The sequence below is a fragment of the Sebastes fasciatus genome, chromosome 2 (assembly GCF_043250625.1).
Source record: "Sebastes fasciatus isolate fSebFas1 chromosome 2, fSebFas1.pri, whole genome shotgun sequence".
NCBI classification, from domain to species: Eukaryota; Metazoa; Chordata; class Actinopteri; order Perciformes; family Sebastidae; genus Sebastes; species Sebastes fasciatus.
In genome coordinates, this window is record NC_133796.1 from 30,583,309 (window position 1) to 30,597,948 (window position 14,640).

Genomic DNA, 14,640 nt, shown 5'->3' on the forward strand with positions numbered 1-14,640 from the left:
TTGATCCAGATTGGTGTATAGTTACCCCCCTTCTTCTCTCTCTCTGCAGGTGCAGAGAAGCAGGCAGCTGATGTCCCCCAGTCCAATGGGAACAGTAGAGAGCAAAATGCTGCCTATTAACTTCCAAATGGTGACTCAGCCAGTTCAGGCACTGAGGCAGAGCCCCAAAGCCCCGCAAAATATTCTAGCCAGTCCCGCGGGAGAACGCACTGCTCGGCAGCGCTATGCACAAATCCTGCCCAAACCTGCGGCCACGACTGCCATCACTCTGCGCTCGCCCTCCACCATGATCATCAGCCACAGCCCTGTTAAGACTATGATGACTACATGTCATGTCAGTCCTGTCAGTTTGGTGAAGATGACAGCCATATCGCTCTCACCCAGCAGCAGCAGTACCACTACTACCTTCACAAACGCCACTCTGCGGCCGGCATCTGCAGGCGTTAGTAGTTCTACAGAAGACATGGGCTCCAATCAAAGCATGAGGAGTACCTCTGCAGTCACCATTCTGGCCCCGGTGGCCAGGCCCGGGCAGACTGCTAACACTCACACCATCGATGTTGAAATGGAAGTTGAAGATATACATAAAAACAGCCAAATGCAAAATCCTGGCGCTCTATTTTTCACTCAAGAAGCGATGGCAAACAGGGCTGGAGGGGCTTTCCATAGGGCTGCCAGCGTGCCCATACCTCAGTCTAAAGGCTTCCTGGCTCTGGAGGACACATCCAGCACTAATATCAACATGAAGTCCTCCTCAAGCACTGACACTGTGTCAGCAGTCGAAAGCAGCAATAACGGCGCTAATAATACAAGCACTTTGCACTTAACTCGGAATACCAGCGCTGTTTCTTTACTCAACACCAGCACGCCACCTTTATTTGGGGAAAGCAACAGTGTAACATCAGCAAGGGAAGGTTTCTTGTCCAGGAAACGGTCAGGCCTCAGTCCAGACCTTTCTCCAATCAAAAGGGTTTTCATGCCCCAGCAGCCAGTAGAGGGCGGTGTTGGTGTTGGTGTTGGATATGGGATTAGAAACACGGTCAGTAACATCACCAGGCCAGGAGCTCCGACTAGACCTGAAAGTGCACCAGCTACCAGGGAGGTAGAGACGAAAATGAACTTTGCCCCATCCGCTCAAGCCCATGAGCTCTGCACTTCCTCCTTCAGAGCCAGCGGCTTCTACTCTGTTGCCAAAACACAGAGCTCAATGCAGAGGAAAAACACCTCTACTGTTATGGAAACTAGCACCTCGGTCAGTCACGCATTAATACAGCAACAGCAGGGCCACACGATGGTGCACGGCATACCTAATAACCCCTGCCTCCGAACACACTCAGGTGCGAGTGATGGAGCTCAACAACATACCTACACTCAGCACAACCCTGCTACTGAACCCTTACACTTTCTGAATCAAGCCTCATCGTCGAGCCAGCTCCCTATGCAGACGGATATGGACTACTTTCCCTTTGATGATGATGTGACTCAGGACAGCATTGTGGAGGAGCTGGTGCAGATGGAGGAGCAGATGAAACTCAACGAGCTGCAGGAGTTTGGAAACTGTGTCGCGCTGCAAGGCCAACAGGCTGTGATGCCGGACAACGTAATGCCCACCAATCAGACCATGACTTCTTTCTACAGACGCAGCAATCCCATCCAAACTCCGACACCGACACCCACACCCACACCCACACCCACACCCACGTCGGAAATGATGGGAGGACCCCTAAGCTTCACCGTAGAGAGCCCTTTCTCCCGCATCGCCTCCACAACCCCGGTGGACAGCGCACTGGGGAGCAGTCGCCACACCCCGGTTGGTACTCCACAGTCCAACTGCAGCAGCACTGTGCCTCCCAGTCCAGTGGAGTGTAGGAACCCGTTTGCATTTACACCCATCAACTCCAGCATCACTGGTTTCCTTGACGGCAGCACCATCTCCAGCAGCCCGGTCAAGCCCATGCAGAGGCCGACGGCCACCCACCCAGACAAGGCCAGGCTGGAGTGGATGAATAACAGCTACAACAACAGCAGCGGGAGCTTAAACAAGTCAGACAGTGAAATGGGAATCCTCCCCAGCTATCAAGGCCTGATAGGTGACCATTTTCAAAAACCTCACGCCTTCGCCGTCCCTCATGCACGGCACCACGACAGCCATTTTGGCCGCTTGACCCCCATCTCGCCCGTGCAGCAGCAAATGGCTAACATGGCCAAGCAGGAGGGCTTCGCTGTGCCTGCCCCTCTTGACAACAAAGCCACCAACACCACCGCTTTTCGATGTCGCAGCGTAAGCCCCGCCGTGCATCAGAGGAACTTGAGTGGAAACACGGGAAACCTTCCCCATATCGCTCGTTCAGTACTGTCTCCCTTTAACTCTCCCGTGACACCCGAGATGTTGAACATCTTCGCAAACAGCCAGACAAATCTAGGGGTGAGCAGCATGGCTCAGAGGAGCCACTCTGTGCCTCTCAACGTCATGATGCAAACCGAGGTGCGGCCCACGCCGGGCCAGCAATGCAACAGCAAAAACATCACCAATGTCCTTCTGAGCAAGCTGGATGGGGACCATGACGACACAGTTCGGGGTCTGGGCATCAATAACTTACCCTCCAGCTACACTGCACGCATGAACCTCACCCAGATCCTGGAGTCCGACCCCAGTTTCTGCTGCAGTGACAACCACCTCAGCCTGATGAACTCCGACTCCACCAGCACATGCAAGCTGCAGAGGCCAAATTACCTCATCGAAAATGCTATTAACGAACAAATGATCCTCTCAGCAGGAGAAAGCCGAGGACAATCAGCGTCTAGAGAGCAGCATCGCCAACAGGCCCAGTCTATGTTGTTATCGTTGAGCTCACAGCAGCATCAAGAAGAGCTACAGCGGCAGCTGGATTTCAGCAGCACTGTGAAAGACCTCCTGACGGACAACAGCCTCACTGCTGGCAGTCAGCTCATGGACCAGGTGTCAGAGCTGACGACAGGCGCGGCAGATTTCCCTTGTGAAATCAGAATGACATCGGAGCTCTCCAGTAGCATCAATGATCTTAATGCATTGGACACTGACCTTCTGTTTGACCCCAACCACCAGCAGCAAGCGCAATATCAAAACACTGCTGCTGCTGCTGCAGAGGAGGAGTTGGTGAATGACGCGCTGTTTCAGCAAATCACCAGCGAGACGGCGCATTCAAGTGGACTTGACTGGCTCGAAAGCAAAGATCATCCAACTGTTGGGTTGATGGGTTAAGAAAAGAGCTGTTTTTTGTTTTTTTTCTTGTCATGTTGAACATGTTAACCTGTGGTTGCTGTTTGTTTTATTTATTTTCAGGCATTTACACTTTATAATGCAACACTGGACACATTGAGGTTCGTCCAGTTTAAGTGCCAGGCTGAACTGCAACGATGCTGCAACACTCTGATTAAAATGCTGGTCATTTCCCTTTAATCAGAGGACATCGCCTCACGTGGTTTGATCAAGAGCATTTCCAACAAGTAAACAAAGGTTGCTGAACAAAAAAAAATATAAGACAGTGAAGAAATCATAACAGAGCCACGGATTCCTCAGTGTAAAGTCATGTGGAAATGACTGAAACAAGATTATTATTAATAAGCCTTTTACAAAAATATACTACATGTTTTAACTACCGGCATTATCTAGCTAAAGCATAAGGTACAAAATAAGTAAATATATTTAGTGCTGAACTAAAAATATGTCATAATTGAAACATTTGTGTGCGATGCAGATTCACTGAAAAAAATTGGAAGTATCACAAGTTATCACTGCTGGAGCTTTATGTGTTTAGATATTAACAAGACATGTTTAAAAGTGTGAAACTGAGTTTATTGAATTCAGTGAAACAAACCAAATTTATCCATATAAATCCATTTAATATATTCTTAAGCTCTGCTGGAGTTGGCATGGAGCATATGATAGGATGATAGGATGCGGATTCATTTAAAATAATAAATATATTAGCTAATTATATAATCATAAATGCTGATGGTTCAATTTGATGTAATACATGAAGAGTAGCACTTTAAGTGTACCCGAACCATAAAAGCAAGTGATAAATGGTTGATTCATCTTGTTTTCATATCCACATTTTCAAGCTTTGAGGTGTTATTTGTTTTATAAAAGGCCTTCCTGACAATCATCGCAGACTTTGTGCCTCGATTTAAAGTCAACCTCTCATCTCTTCATCATCACCAGAATCAAACGTCTGTACAATAATATAGAACTCAGACAACTTGATGATATCGCTAATAGAATTGGGCCTCTTTTGCACTTTGTTTTATTTTTCAAGTCACATTTTACAAAAGTTTGAAAAAAGTAATTGTCTTGTAAAATCATAAAGTTGTAGAAACTCTAATGAAGCCCTTTAATTTACATGCATGACATTTCTTTAACTGTTAAATCCAGAGATATATTAAGAAAACAAGCAGCGAAAGATGAGGGCTCAACTTTTAAAGGACCAGTGTGTAACATTTAGGTGGATCTTTTGGCAGAAATTGAATATAATATTCATAGCTATGTTTTCTTTAGAGTATATTCACCTGAAATTAAGAATCGTCGTGTTTTCGTTTTCTTAGAATGAGCCGTTTATATCTACATAGGGAGCGGGTCCTCTCCACGGAGTCCACCATGTTGCAAAACTCCAAACTCTGTTAACTTTTCCTGCTCGGGCCGGAGACGATAATGTTAACTCGTTCCTGTCGCCGCCGCTCTCTCTCGCTTCACCACTCACTTCCCACTGGCTCTTCTCGAAATGACTTACAATGACCTACAACAACTGGCTCCAGAAAGGACCATTTGCATTTTCGCATCGCCCACCGTAGTTTTTCTACACACTTGGCACATGAGAAGCTTCAGTTGGTTGCAATCTGCAACCTTACCGCTAGATACCACCAGATCCTACACACTGCTCCTTTAACCAGTTGTAGATAAAAAAAAAGGAGAGAATTTATAAAAGAAATTATTTACCTAAGAATTAAACTAAACCCCATGAATGTGGGGTTTCTGCACTTTCAAAGTAGGATTCTTATATAAAAGAAAAATTATTGGATATAATGAGAGCCATTTTCCTTATTGTGTGCAAATTACTCTCTGAGCCAGAGGTGACGGTTTTCGTCTGAAAATTATAAAAATGGACAAAGTAGATGAAATTTAGCAGAAATTAATGCTTTATTTCCCAATGTAGCACTCATCATACTGCACTGACAATCTGTAATACTTGTGTTTCTTTACATAAATGCACTGTTTGGTTTGGATAATGGAAGAACACGTTTCACTGCTTGGCCTGAGGATTTCAATTAGGGCTGCAACTAACAATTATTTTCATTGTCGACTATTTTCTCGATTAATCAATTAGTTGTTTGGTTTATAAAATGTCATAAAATGGTGAAAAATGTCGATCAGTATTTCCCAAAGCCCAAGATGACGTCCTCAAATGTCTTGTTTTGTCCACAACTCAAAGATATTAAGTTTACTGTCATAGAGGAGTAAAGAAACCAGAAAATATTCACATTTAAGAAGCTGCAATCAGATAATGTAGACTTTTTCTTTCTTAAAAAATTACTCAAACCGATTAATTGATTATCAAAATAGTTGGTGATTAATTTAATAGTTGGCAGCTAATCGGTTAATCGTTGCAGCTCTAATTTCAATCAAAACGTCTAACAGCTAATCACTGATGAAATGTGAAAGTCTTGTTTTACACTCATGATGATGAGCTGTGTGGAAAGAAGTCATGCTCCCTGAGGGTTTTGGTTTCTGAGCCTTACGTCCGTACCAAAGACTAACTTTGTTAAATGTAACCTGCAATAACATGCACTAAGATCTTTGGTGATACGCTGAGTTATGTTTGATAACAGCCATAACAATCTGTAATGTGAAGAAAATGGGAAGGAAGTGAAACATCGGTGAGAGGTTGCAGCACTGGAAAAACATTTATTTATATAATCAATACATCAGGATTTCTTTGTTTACTATTGTTGATGCTTTTGTAAAACCAACAGGTAAATAATGTTTTTATGGAGGCACTGTAATTTATTCTGTTTCTCTGTGTTAGCATTAGAGAGAGTGTGTTTGTACTGTTGGTCACACTAGCTTTATTTGTTGTACAGACTGGAGGTGTGCCCGTCGTTCAGTGTGTTTCTGTTTTCACTATTTATTTAGCGTGTGTTGTTTGTACAGAGGATGTAACCTTGCAAACCATATAGTCTGAATTCACAATAATCTGACTTGCACTGTTATGATGTTTTGTAGCATACAGTTTAAGTGTCATAGCATATTACCACGTATCATATACAGTACTCTTTATTTTTTTCAACAGACGATTTGTCCAATGTGGTGAATAATGAGAAAATTTAACAAAGCCCTCAAGATTCAAAACCTTTTAGAACTGGATTTTGGCAGAAAATTATCCCAGAAAATATTTGCACACGTTTTAAAATGTGGAAATGAGACGATCCATAATTATATGGTTTAATATTAATGTGATGAAGTACTGCAAACGCAGTACATTGAATCTCTTTCAGTGTGTTTTATACATGTTCGAAAACCTTTAACTACTGTAAAAGCAGATTATATCATTGTAAAATATAATCTCATTTTGAGTATACTTTAATATTGAGCAATTTAGACAAACGTTTCTTATTTATGTTTTAGTTTCTGTTTACTGTGTCTGTGAAACAAACAAAGCTTTTATTTGGTTAGCACTGGTTTGTGTTTAAAGAAGACGTTACCCTTCCTTTTGTTGAACGTGGTTCAGAGCTGATCTCTACTGTTACGTTGCTGTGGTCAGTGTTCAGGGGATTCTTTTTTTGCATTTTAGCAAGTGCTTTTATAAGGGGAAGTGCTTGTTGATACTGGTTTTTAAAGACTTTTTAAAACTAATAAACATTTTTAAGTGCATCAGTATCCTGGAATCAGTTTTTCTTTAATATCTGCATCAAAGCAAAATGTAAGGCTTGACAAGACCGTCTGGAGCTGCCTGCACGGGGAACACGTTCTTCACCTTTGAAATGTCACACAAAATGCCATTTTATCAGCGGTGGAGTACTCAGATCTTTTACTTATGTAAAAGTGGCAAAAGTCCTGCATTCAAAATGTTACTTAAATGTCCAGTGTATAACATTTCGGGGATCTATCAGTAGAAATTGAATATAATATTCATAATTATGTTTTCATTAGTGTATAATCACCTGAAACTAAGAATTATGTTTTCGTTCCCTTCATTCAGTTCTTCATATCTACATAGGGAGCAGGTCCTCTTCATGGAGTCTGCCATGTTGCGCCGCCATGTTTCTACAGTAGCCCAGAATGGACAAACCAAACACTGGCTCTAGAGAGAGACTTTCACGTTTTTACGTTGCCTGAAGGCCACCGTAGTTCTCTGACACGCTTGTGAAACTGCAGTAACGTGAGCCGCAGAGTGCAAAACCGTGGTACCGCCAACTGCCGTCTGACTTCTGTTACTCTTAAAGTAGTTTTATTTATTTATTACCTCTTGGCCTTGGAAGGAGGTTATGTTTTCCCCGGCGTTGGTTTGTTTGTTTGTCTATCTGTCTGTCTGTCTGTCTGTCTGTCTGTCTGTCTGTCTGTCTGTCTGTCTGTTAGCAGGATTACTCCAAAAGTCTGCGATGGATTTGATTGAATTTGTTTTGAGGGGTGGGATGTGGCACAATGAACAATCCATTAGATTTTGGTGGTGATCCGGATTATGATCCGGATTCAAAAAAAATTTTCCAGATTCCGATCAGCCAGAACATTAAGACCTCTGGGTATAACACATGCTACTGATGAAGCGTTGATGACGCATGACCCCACCTTCTTACTTCTTCGAGCAGAGAGATACGTGTGTGGATATGTGTGCGGGAGCTGCTGGCCGTCCTCGGTGAGAAAGAAAAAAGCAGTAGAGGACAGGATGAGAGACAACGTAGTGTAACGCCATACAGACATAACAAGGCTGCTGAATGAGAGAAGCATCCGCCGATACGTTACACACCGTGTTAATAATAAGCCGACCACCTCACGGTGCCGCCAGCTTTGAGCTGTGATCTGTTTTTAAAGTCAGGCACCTTGGCATTCTAGTTTATTATATTTTTTGTGTGCTTTTTGCACTCAGCGGCTCACGTTACTGCAATCCTGGAAAGGGAGGAGTGAGCGGTGGGGTAGGTTGCAATTTGAAAACCACACCACTAGATGTCACTGAATCCTACACACTGCACCTTTAAGTAAAAGTACAAAAGTATTGGCAAAAAAATATACTTAAATTACAAAAAGTAAAAGTACTCATTATGCAGAATGGCCCATTTCAGATGATATTACTTTAATGTTGCAGCTGGTAAAGGTGGGGCCGGGGAGTTTGTGAATTCCCCCCTCTTATCTTTATCCATAATAATACATAAAATGTATTTGTTGATTATATTTTGTATTAATCTGAATCTGCAAAGTAACCAAAGGTATGAAATAAATGTAGTGGAGAAAAAGTACAATATTTCCCTCTGAAATGTAGTAGAGTAGAAGTATAAATTAGCAGAAAATGGAAATACTCAAGTAAAGTAGAAGTATCTCAAAATTCTTCTTAAGTATAGTACTGAGTAAATGTAGTTAATTGCTTTCCACCACTGCAATTTAGTGAGTAGAAGTCATTTGTTGGCATTATACTACAACATTTAATGAGGGGAACATCTTTTGTTAGGACAAAAAAAGAGGAAAAATATAATTACATTTGTACGCACTGAAATCTCTGAGAATGGTCGCTGGTGTATAAAATCTCTCTCCTGTTCACTCATTCGATATTTCCTACAAAATAAACACTATGGTAAACTCTATAGAGTAAATTATGGCATTATATTGTGCATAATCTTCCCATCAGGCACTGAAATGAAAACAAGAATAATACATTGGGTAGCAAGCAGAGAGTGATTTAGACATGGCTGCAGTGTACTCATGTCTTGAGTGGTTATGATGAGTGTGATATCTATTTTTCCCCTTTAACAATCAATAACGTGTAATTCAATCACTGATTACTCTCTGTATCTCACTAAAGTGGGTGACTGTCATTCACTTCCTAGCTCATCTGTTTTCCTTCTCGTTCAGGGAATGGAACAGCAATCATTAACTTGTACGCTACTGTTTCGGTGACCTCAACTAATAGACTTTTTTCACAGCATACATTTTGACATGTCATAGCAGGAAAAGTGCAGCGAGAATAAATAACCTTAATGAAGGGAGGTTTCCATTTAGGATATATTCTGCATACTGGTTCACTGTCATGGCTTACTGGAAGACCGAGATATAAAAGAGCCATCATTAATGCTATTAGTTACACATGTGATTTTCCTGCTAAGACAAGACAAAATGTCTGCTGGGAAAAAGGCCTTTTCCCGGCATTACTCCACCCGACTGCATCTGTGCAGGAGTTTAATTAGCCAGAATAATTGAAAACACCTGTGGGATTGTGCACAATCTATAAAGATGACATGCTATTTTAAAGAGTTATCCATACTCAACATCGAAAGCACCTGGCTTTTATCTATTAAAAACAAATAAATCCAAGCTATTAGATTACTTCTTCACCCCAAACCTGACATGTGAGGGTGCAGATGCTAAGCAGCAGTTAAAGCTCTAGTTTTCCTAATTTTTAAGTATTTTTTGTTTTGTTTTACTTTATGTGTTAAACTGGGTGATAAGAGGCCTGTGTCTACACCATCATGTGTATGTTATGTAAAGGATAATATACAGCGAGACGGTCATTGTTGTGAAATAAACCCAAAGAGGGCGATGGGGCACCCCGGCACGAAGCGGAGGGGTAGTAAGTAGCCGCTTATTACACAGCTACGGCTAATTATAAAATCTATAAAGTCAAGTAAAGTACCTCAAATATGTACTTAAACCTGCAGTAGGCAGAACGTTTTTGGCATCATTGGGCAAAAATCCCATAATAACCCTTCAGCATATTGTAATTCAAGTGTTCTGAGAGAAAACTAGTCTTCAGCACCTCCTCATGGCTCTGTTTTCAGGCTTTAAATAATCTTTGGCCAATCACAGGTCATTTCAGAGAGAGAGAGCGTTCCTGTTGGCTGCGCTCCGGTTGGTGGGCGGTGCTTGGTATTTCCTCAACTTGATCTCAACATGGCTGCCAGTTTTTTGTTTACATTTTTATTTTTATTTATCACTGTTGTAGGTCTAATGTACGACGGTACGACGGAGTATTAGAGCCACATTGAGGAAAAAAAAATAATTCTGATATTTCGAAAATAAAATCATAATATTACGAGAATAAGGTCATAGCTTTACGAGAAAAAAAGTTGTAATATTACAAGAAGTCAGAAGTTTACGAGAAAAAAAGTCGTTATATTATGAGAATAAAGTCATAATATTATAAAGTAGTAATTTTATGTGTTAATTTCTTTTTTCTCGTAAAGTTATGACTTTATTCTTGTAATACTACGACTTTATTCCTGTAATATTACAACTTTTTTCTCCTCAAATTCTGACTTTATTCTCGTAATGTTACGACTTTTTTTCTCGTTTAGTTATGACTTTATTCTCGTAATATTACCACTTTATTCTTTTAATATTACAACTTTTTTCTCCTAAAATTCTGACTTTATTCCCGCAATATTATGACTTTTTTCTCATAAAGTTACTATATAAATAAATAAATATTACTTTATTCTGTAAATCTCATATGTTTTTTCCCCTCAATGTGGCCCTTATACTCTGTAGTACATTTGCACTTTGGCCCTCACTGCATTAGACTTATATACTATATACTTAAACTATAAACTGTGTTACCTTCATCACAATGCTCAAATGTTTTGAGTTTTTTTTGTTTTCCTGCCTAAAATGTCTCTTCTGATAGTAAAGGTTGCTGACCCCTGAGCTAGTTACATTCCACCACTGCCTTTTTGCTGATAGTTCTTAATTAATCACAACTTTTACTTGTAATTTCACATTGTTGTTGTTTCACCTCTCATCATCAGACAGACTGATGGTGCGTTCAGTGTCCCTCTCAGTGGTGTAGTTCTGGGTTTTATCAGGCTGTAGCAGTGACAGGAAGAAGGTAACAAGAGGAGGAGGAGGAGGAAACAGAGGAGGAGGTGGGGGTAAAGAAAGAGGAGGAGGAGGAAGAGGAGGATGGATACAGAGTGAGTGACGACGGTGTCACAGCTCGCCAGTAGGTCAGGTTCACGGTATCTAGCTCGTAAACACAGAGAGAGAGAGAGAGAGAGAGAGATAATAGAGCAGAGGAGAAACTAAACACCACCAGACTCTACTGTTCACCGGACCACTGTCTTCCTCCTCTTCCTCTTGTTGTTGTCGACCCCGGGAGGAAGAAGGGCGAGGATACTATGGCTGCACTTTCTCCTCCACAGATCCGAGGACTTCCGACAGATGAGGTAAAGTAACGCTGCTGTATATCACACATCACATCTGTACACATACCAGCTGTTAACGAGTCTGCTCATGTGACCACGACGCTAGCAGGCTGGCTCACTAGTTAACAAGCTAAGCTAACTAGGCTAACTACACACTGTGACTTAACTAGAGAGATAAGTAACTCACCAGCGGGTCAAAGAGTTGTGTGTTAGTTAAAGTGTGTTACTTATTGATAGATAAATCGATGTAATTGATCAACTTCTCAGCTAATGCTATCCACATTAGAGAGCTTTAGCTGTTCACTTTTTGTTCAGCCAGGAAACACAACAGGCTGCCTGGCAGTGAACGCCTCTCTGCTTCCTCAACACGAACACACACGCGCACACACACAACTCAACACGTACACACACACACACAACTCAACACACACTCACAAACACGCACACAACTCAACACACACACACACAGACAGACACACTCACGCACACACTCACGCACACACACAACTCAACACGTACACACACACACAACTCAACACACACAACTCAACACACGCACACACAGACAGACACACTCACGCACACACACAACTCAACACGTACACACACGCACACAACTCAACACACACACACACAACTCAACACACGCACACACAACTCAACACACGCACACACACACAACTCAACACACACACTCACAAACACACACACAACTCAACACACGCACACACAGACAGACACACAACTCAACACACACTCACAAACACACACACAACTCAACACACGCACACACAGACAGACACACAACTCAACACGCACACAACTCAACACACACACTCACAAACACACACACAACTCAACACGCACACTCACAAACACGCACACAACTCAACACACGCACACACAGACACACACACACACACTCACAAACACACACGCACACACAACTCAGCACACACAACTCAACACACACGCACACACAGACACACACACATACAGAAACACGCACACACACATACAGAAACACGCACACACATATACAGAAACACGCACACAGCCAGCTGGCATCGACCACAGACATGAATTATCTTGCTAGAAACAGTCCCACTTCCCCTCCAGGTACCAGTGTTATAGGGCCTGTAGTTGTGTCCATTACATCAAAATCAGTGTGAGTGATTGTGAAATCTGCTTGTGATTCACCATCTGATCAGTGTAGAAGCATAAAGTGAGTGTTTGTGGGGTCTGATGGGAAATGAGCAGCTCTGCCAACTGTTGTCAGGATGTTACGTCATCCCTGTAAACCCTGATTGTACTGGGGAGGGCGTGCACTCTGAGCATGTGATAGTGATTCATCTAGATAGGAGATTTGTTTACTATTATTATATTATGATCCAATACCTTTGCTATTCTATAGTACATTTACATGTGTATAGCCTACCTGTGTGCAGTGGCGGATTAACGTGGTCAGGGGCCCCTAGGCTACTCTCTGTGTGGCCCCCTTCTCATCATACCATGTGTAAAAGTGTGCTAAGAATGTTACACGGCTCACAGGTACACACTCGGAGAACATACACACACACATTGAGACAGAAGTTACTCTAAGCTTTCAAATATCTAACAATTTAGGGATTTTCTTTAGTAAATGGATGGACTTGCATTTATATAGCGCTTTTCTAGTCTTCCGACCACTCAAAGCTCTTTACACTACATGTCAGCATTCACCCATTCACACACACCCATTCATACACTGATGTCAGAGGCTGCTAAGGTGCCAACTTTGCCCATCAGGATCTAATCTAAATACTCATTCACACACCGATGGCTATGCCTTCAGGAGCAATTTGGGGTTAAGTGTCTTGCTCAAGGACACATCGACATGTGACCGGAGCAGCTGGGAATTTTTGTAGTGGCCAAACAACTTCCATTTCCGTCATGTTATGCCATTGGGCCAAAAAATACTTTTCCCCATAGACTTACGTTGTGAAAGGACACGCCTGTAAGTCAGTGGATAATTTTTTTTCAGGTAAATCAACTTTGTGTATGAACACTCTAATTATTTAAATCATTTGGTCCTAAAAGTTGTAAAATCCACTAATAGCTGAATCCAGAGTTATTTCACTTCCTCCGTTCACGTGAATGAGACCCAGACCGAGGCTGGAGCGAGGGCTGGGAGGCCAAGTTAGCAAGCCGTGACCACAGCATGACGTTGTTACCGAGCCACGTGACCGTGCAGACGCTACTGTGCCACACCAAATATATAGATTTTTTTTTATCGTCATCGCATTGTCAACTTGTGCGATAAACACATTGCGAAAGATTGCGGTTTTGCACTCAGAGATTTTTTGAGTAAGTTGAAAGAGAGTATCAGTAGAAAACTGCAAAATGTAATTATCGTTCTTTTTTTATTTGTGCCTTTTGTGTTCAGTTCAATTTGTTCAATAAAAGAAATTTCCTTTAACTTTTTTTAATTCAACAAGCCATTTGTTGTTTTTTAGCAGTGTACTAAAAGAGGCAGAACTGAGTACACTTTAATATCCGTTTATTTATCGCAAGTAATATCGTTATCGCGATATTCAACAATGTTATTACATATCACATATTTGTCTCATATGGTGCAGCCCTAAGTGACATCTCTGCACATAGAGTGCTCCAAGGATGACGTATTTTTGTAGGCCAACCAGGAAGTTAGCATCGCCCTGGTTCCCACGACAAAACTCCAATGTGATCTGGGATATTACAGAAAATAAACTCTATCGCAACCAAACATTTATGATTACACGTTTTGTTCAGCAATATAATCTCCGCAAATGAACACAGCTTTTATGATTTTTGAAGTGTGAATGCAATCGGCAGAAGTAAAAAGCTAACGTTAGGCTATAAACAAACTACATCACGGTCTCCTGAGCGTGAGATTACACCACGAAGCTGTAAAGGCGGACGAGTCGGCGTGATGACGTTTAGTAGTCTCGTTTAGCCACTTGTTAGCAACCGCTTTTTTTAAGACACTTAAAAACTTCAAAATTCACAAGTGGGGTATTTATTGATGTATATTATGTCGTAGAACAAAACGTTAAAATCTCTTTAGCCTGTGTTAACCACAGACCTTATTTCAGGCACCTAACTGAAAACCCATTAAAAAAAACCCGTTGGCTTTGAGACGAGGGAACAGGAAGTGCTAAAATGCTAACTCATTTCAGGGTTTTATTACTCATTCCTGTAGCACTCTGTTACCATACCAACACAAGACAATATTCACTA

General features: G+C 41.8%; 2 protein-coding genes across 3 annotated transcripts in view; both read left to right on the forward strand.

Moving 5' to 3' along the window:
* The window catches only part of LOC141757702 (DNA-binding protein RFX7-like), a 28,996-nt gene extending 22,089 nt beyond the window's left edge, over window positions 1-6,907 (forward strand). The window contains exon 9 of the mRNA XM_074618416.1: window positions 50-6,907. Within this exon, the coding sequence (XP_074474517.1) occupies window positions 50-3,241 (3,192 nt within the window). The 3' untranslated portion in view covers window positions 3,242-6,907. The remainder of the gene's footprint in view (window positions 1-49) is intronic.
* A 4,185-nt stretch (window positions 6,908-11,092) lies between these two features.
* The window catches only part of nedd4a (NEDD4 E3 ubiquitin protein ligase a), a 35,921-nt gene continuing 32,373 nt past the window's right edge, over window positions 11,093-14,640 (forward strand). Inside the window, exon 1 of one of the 2 annotated variants that reach the window (XM_074618493.1) lies at window positions 11,093-11,403. In XM_074618493.1, coding sequence (XP_074474594.1) covers window positions 11,356-11,403 — 48 coding nt within the window. In that variant the 5' untranslated portion in view covers window positions 11,093-11,355. The remainder of the gene's footprint in view (window positions 11,404-14,640) is intronic. The other variant, XM_074618485.1, reaches the window with a different exon arrangement.